Genomic DNA, 5711 nt, shown 5'->3' on the forward strand with positions numbered 1-5711 from the left:
CATCATACTGGTATCTAGCAGGTTACTAAAGGTAGTTTTTTGTTTTTTATTTGTTTGTTTTTTCCTCAGTTCATATTCTGTGGATCTTTGATGGGAATAAGGTAAATACGCATGTATTGATTGATTAGTGGGATTTCTATCTAAACCATTGATGTATGTCTCTGGTTTTATGTTGCTTTTATTAAAATATTTTGCAAATGTCTTGAAATCAGTTATTTTGATGCTTTCAGATATTATTTTCATTAAAATTGCTTTGGCTACTGGGGTATTTTGACATTCTGTCCTTTCCTAAAAATTTTAGTGTATTTTTCTTTTGGAGTTCTGCAAAGAGGATCATTGGTATTCTGATGGGGAGTTAGTGAATCTAACTAATTAAGAAAACAACCTATTTGAAACTTCTTCCTTTGAAAATTCATGTTATACATTTTGTGTATACAAGCACTTATGAATTTTTTGTGGGTTGATTTGTATCCTGATACAGTCATCGGACTCATACATTTAATCTAAGAATTTTCGGTAGAGTCATTAGGGTTTTTATTAATGAATAGTATCATGTCACTTTAAAACAGGAGTAATTTTACTGTTTCCTTCCATGTTTGTAATCTATTTGCATTTTTCTCTTGCCTATGTCTTTGACTAAAACTACTGTGTTGAATAATCAAAAGAAAGAAAGTGCATTCTGTCAGCTTCCATAATTAAGTGGGAATCATTTCAGCTTTTTCCCTATTCAGCACAATGTTTGCTAAAGTTTTATCATAGGATTTTTCAGCTTTCATTATGAGGATTTTCAGCAGGAATGGGTGATGGATTTCATCATGTTTCTTTTCTACAACTATTGGGATGATAATCTAATTATTAGTATTCATTTTGTTGATGTTTTATATTTACTGACTATGGATGCTTTTTAAAATTTATTTTATTTTTGTTATTTAGTTGGAAATGCAGATTTACACAGAAACGATACAGAAAAATCTCCCAAGCCCTGTTTCACTCCCTTAAGTGGCCAAAAATGCTGGAAGCTAAGTCAGTCTGAAAACAGCAGCCAGGAGCCTCTTCTGGGACTCCCAAGGTTTTGGGTCATCCTCTACTGCTTTTCAAGGCCCCAAGCAGGGATTGGAAGTGGAACAGTCAGGACATGAAATGGTGCACTTAAAGGATGCTGCAAGCAAGGACAAAGTCACTGAGCCTTCATGCCTGGCCCATTGAGTGTGTATCTTGAATCACCCTCGATCATTTGGAATAACCCCACTTAACCATGGTGGACAATCCTTCTGTTGCACTCTTAGAGTTGATCTCCTGAGAAACTACAAAACTATACTAAAAATATTTGTGTTTGTGCCCATCAGACATGTTTTTTTTTCCTCTATGTTTAAACTGTCTCTCGTATCTCCTTTAAGGCTTATGTGACAGTGATAAATTTCTTTGTGCTTACGTTGGGAATCATCCATTTCTTCTATGATTTTATGAACTTTGCTTCACTGGGTACAGTGTTGGTGGGTTTTATTTTTTCTGTTTCTGAATTTACAATGAATGTCAGTTACTCTAAACTGTCTAATGTGTGCTGAAAAATTCACAGCTATGCTAACAAGAGCTCTTCAATTGTGATTTGGTGTTTTTCTATTGAAAATTTTGGAGTTCTCTATGTGTTTTTAAAATACTGGAGTACAATGTGTGGACTTGAGGATTTCTTCTGGTTATTTAATACAGGTCCCTTACGGATGTTAATATTTTTCTTCAGTTTTCAAATATTTGAACTCAAGTTTTCTATTCCACCGTCTTAACTTCTGTGGGAGGAAACCCTGAATGCTTGTCAGTGTAAAACCAAAGCTAATTGCGATCCTATGGGAGGTCCCCAGGAGCAGTGAATACAGGAATGAATAGGCAGGAAATGCCCTAATCCATAGGTTAACAGACCTAGGGGAAAAAAGCTGTTAGAGGAACAAGTTGTGTATTGCTGTGTTGTCTCTTGCAGTTGAAATGTAAATGGCTCAAGCCCCCTTGCCTGATACATATGTGACAACATTTTATAAAAATCTGATAATGCTAATAATTTCAGCTATTGACCATCCATCAATAGTCCCTGCATGTTATTATCGGCATTGTCCACCAAATCCATCACTGCAAGACAGCGAACATACTTCTGTCTTCTACTTCAAGGATGCAAAATAACTGCATATTTCTTCATTTTATGGTGTCCTCAAAAATCTGAAATCTGTCTTTATTCTTTTGTTTGTGTGAATGGAATACTTCACATTCAAAGTCATGTATTTTTTTCCTCTGCTTGGTCCGATCTGTTTAAGCTTTAAAATGTATCTTGTAATTCATTTAATGAGATTTTCCATTATTTCTTCATGTTTTTTCAAGATCTCTCCATCTCATTAGTTTATTATTCATATTAGGCATTGTTTCCCAGGATTTTCTACAAATTAATGCTCATATTCTTTGATCATCCTTGTAATCATTCTTTCAGGGATCCAAGTTCTGGACTCAGATATTCACAGAACTCCAAATTTCCCTAGAAGAACAGGAGCCATGGTGATGGTGATGGTTCTCAGAGCTTGCTAGATGCACAACTTTTCAGCTACCAAATGAAGAACTGATGTCATGAGAGCAGTGCTAATATGGACAACAGTACAGGTGGACAAACCTAAGACACTACAGATTAAGAAGCTGCCACCATTGCAGCAGAATTACTGTTTGGAATGAGCCAGGCATTTGAATTGAACACATTTGGTAGGAAATCTGGGAGGGAGTCATAGAAGGCCTACTCATGAGTCCCAGTGCGCCTGGGCCATAACAACAAGGAAAAAGTGACGTGTTAAGGAGGAGAAAAAGGGTCCAAATTTCTGGCTTTACTGGGCTCCTAGTGACCACTGTGGATTCCTTTTGAACCTAGGGTTGCCAATGCATGTTGTTTATGCATAGGTGCTTGGTTGAGGTTCTTTTCACCTAATCGCCTGAAATTTGGATGCCCCACACAATAGATCTGGGTTGCAGTTTGACTTGGCTTTTGTTCTATCTTCAAACTACCATCCCAGAACGTCATAATTTGCATGGTTTCCCATATTCCTTTTTTTTTTTTTAAAGATTTATTTTTTTATTATTTTTTTCATTGGAAAGGCGGATATACAGAGAGGAGAGACAGAGAGGAAGATCTTCCGTCCGATGATTCACTCCCCAAGTGAGCGCAACGGGCCTATACTATGCCGATCCAAAGCCAGGAGCCTCTTCCGGGTCTCCCACGCGGGTGCAGGGTCCCAAAGCTTTGGGCCGTCCTCGACTGCTTTCCCAGGCCACAGGCAGGGAGCTGGAAGGGAAGTGGGGCTGCCGGGATTAGAACCGGCGCCCATATGGGATCCCGGGCGTGCAAGGCGAGGACCTTTAACCGCTTGCGCCACCGCGCCGGGCCCTCCCATATTCCTTTGTTGGGTTCCAGTTTTCTTTCTTGAGTGTATCCTCCAAAATCTAAATTTCTAGTTGATATTTTGTTTATTCACTGTGGAAGAATAGGTGAATTTGGGGCACATTTATTTAACAATCTTTCACACCTTCTCATAATATTTAGAAACAATGATCAACAATTTTAAGGGTGGGTCTTCACTAGAGTTTGTTAATCTCTTCCCCTGAAGAAACTGAAGCCAGGGGAACTGGGGAGATACAGAACCAAGGTAAATATCATCACAACATACTTAAGGTACAGACTGTCTGCATGACTTAGATTCTAGCTTTGCCTTGATCATAGAGCTAAAGCATTCATTTTGCATATTTCCCTATTTTCCAAGCATAGTTTCTCTTAAGAAATAAAGAATTTTTCTGTATCTCTTAGAGGATGGATTTTCAAATGGATAATTTGTTCTACAAAAAAAAACGACCCTTTCACCTCACTGCTTCATCTAGTCAATAATCTGTCATGATAGATACATGAAAATTTATTTCATAATTTGATTAATAAATTCTAAAATTATATACATACATATAATATGCATATATAGTTAACAAATATGCAATTAATATATACAGACTTAAGATTTAGTTACTTTGTGAAGTACAGAGATCTAAGCATTAATTATCAAAAGGAGGTTCATAAGAGCACAATCAAAAAATGCTTTTCTTTATGGTATTAGGACAATATAAGGGGCAGGAATTTCAATACATGGAGAACTGAATTATTAGAGGCATATAGACATCAAAAGTCTTAAATTATAAAAATATTAAGATAAATTACAAATGGTATATGTTTATACTACATTAAAATCTTATAATTTTATTAATAACTGGATACAAAAATTACATTTTAAGACCAGTCATTATTTTAAGATTGTTGCCATATCGATCACAGTATGCAGATGGTCAATTAGTCTTTTATCAGAACTAATGAGCACCAAAGGACTGACAGTGGCATAGACATTTCCCACCAGTCTCTGGATATCCAAGACCACAGGTTCATATCTCCACAGTCTGGTTGAGAAGGATGAAATGATGATATCCAAACAGTACATAACCACAAAGAAACTCACCAGCACTAGGACAGTACGGGTGACTCTTTTTATCGGAGAGATTCTTGGGGAAATGCTCATGCTATGAAGGTACTCAGACTTCCTCTGATGGCTACATAGGCAAACTACCGTGTACATGCTGGAGAGCAGCATGAGCCCTACAAAGAAGCCACTCTGGGACAATCCCAGTGTGAGAACTAGTGCCATGATGATGGAGTTCATTGAGGAAACTGAGCAGTACCTACTGACATTGAGTAGATTGGTCCTGTTGGAATGAGCTACAGTGTAGCTGATCACATAGCTATTGGTATACAGATTGAGGGACCAAATGCAGAAGAAAGCAAAAACAATATAACTTGTGAGCTTATGCTTAAATCTTGACAAGCAGAAGGAGCTTGGACTGATGGTGATGACCTGAATGATGCTCAGGAGGCAGGTGGTGGAGATGGACAGACCCCTCATCACCCTACTCAAGTAGAACAAAAGCTTACACTTCAATTCATTTGGAAAATTCCACAATTGGAACATGTCTTCAGATAAAATATCCAGTGTAGTAAGTAGCATCACTAAGTGGACAAAGGCCAGGTGACAGGTGGTTATATCAGTCGGCCTAAGCCTATGGACCTGTTGGATTGTGAAGCTGTGCAAGAGGAGGAAGAAGGCATTGGCTAAGATTCCTATGCCAGCTTGAATAAAATACACATTTTTTAATAATAACATAATTGGATATTTTTGTACATATCAGCATACTGGAAAACTTTTACATACCTATAAAACAAAAGACATACCTTATATTATATATGATCTTTTCTTTTTTATGAAAACCGCCACAAATCATCATTTTTATTTTACCCACTTATTATAATGAATTCTGAATATTTAGGAACTTCTGAATTTAAAATTTCTCCACTACTTTTCTATAGCAAATGTTTTTATCATTATATTAATGTTTAATCTCTTTTTTGTGCTTCTAATTTGCCATATCAAAAGCTCAACAACAAAATGATCTTACTTTTCTTTTTCTATCTAAAATTTTTTATGTACTCTGAACACACATATTAATTTTAAATAAGTCACACTCAGGAATGAATTTCAAAAGAATAGTATTCCTCTACAACTACATGACATGCATGAATAAGCAAAGGATACATTGCATATTTGATTGAATGGTTAGTCAACTTTCTGAAAGGATTATCTGGTAAAGCAAAACGTCTT

The 5711-nt window shown here is 36.6% G+C and overlaps 1 protein-coding gene across 1 annotated transcript; it reads right to left on the reverse strand.

Moving 5' to 3' along the window:
* Positions 1-4307: 4307 nt before the first annotated feature.
* Positions 4308-5216, reverse strand: LOC121147006 (putative vomeronasal receptor-like protein 4). The gene has a single exon (XM_040966633.1). The coding sequence runs from the start codon at positions 5214-5216 to the stop codon at positions 4308-4310; it is 909 nt and encodes a 302-aa protein (XP_040822567.1).
* Between the last annotated feature and the right edge of the window lie 495 nt (positions 5217-5711).

Source organism: Ochotona curzoniae, unplaced genomic scaffold (assembly GCF_017591425.1).
Source record: "Ochotona curzoniae isolate NIBS_2020 unplaced genomic scaffold, NIBS_Ocur_1.0 contig_1415, whole genome shotgun sequence".
Lineage (NCBI taxonomy): Eukaryota > Metazoa > Chordata > Mammalia > Lagomorpha > Ochotonidae > Ochotona > Ochotona curzoniae.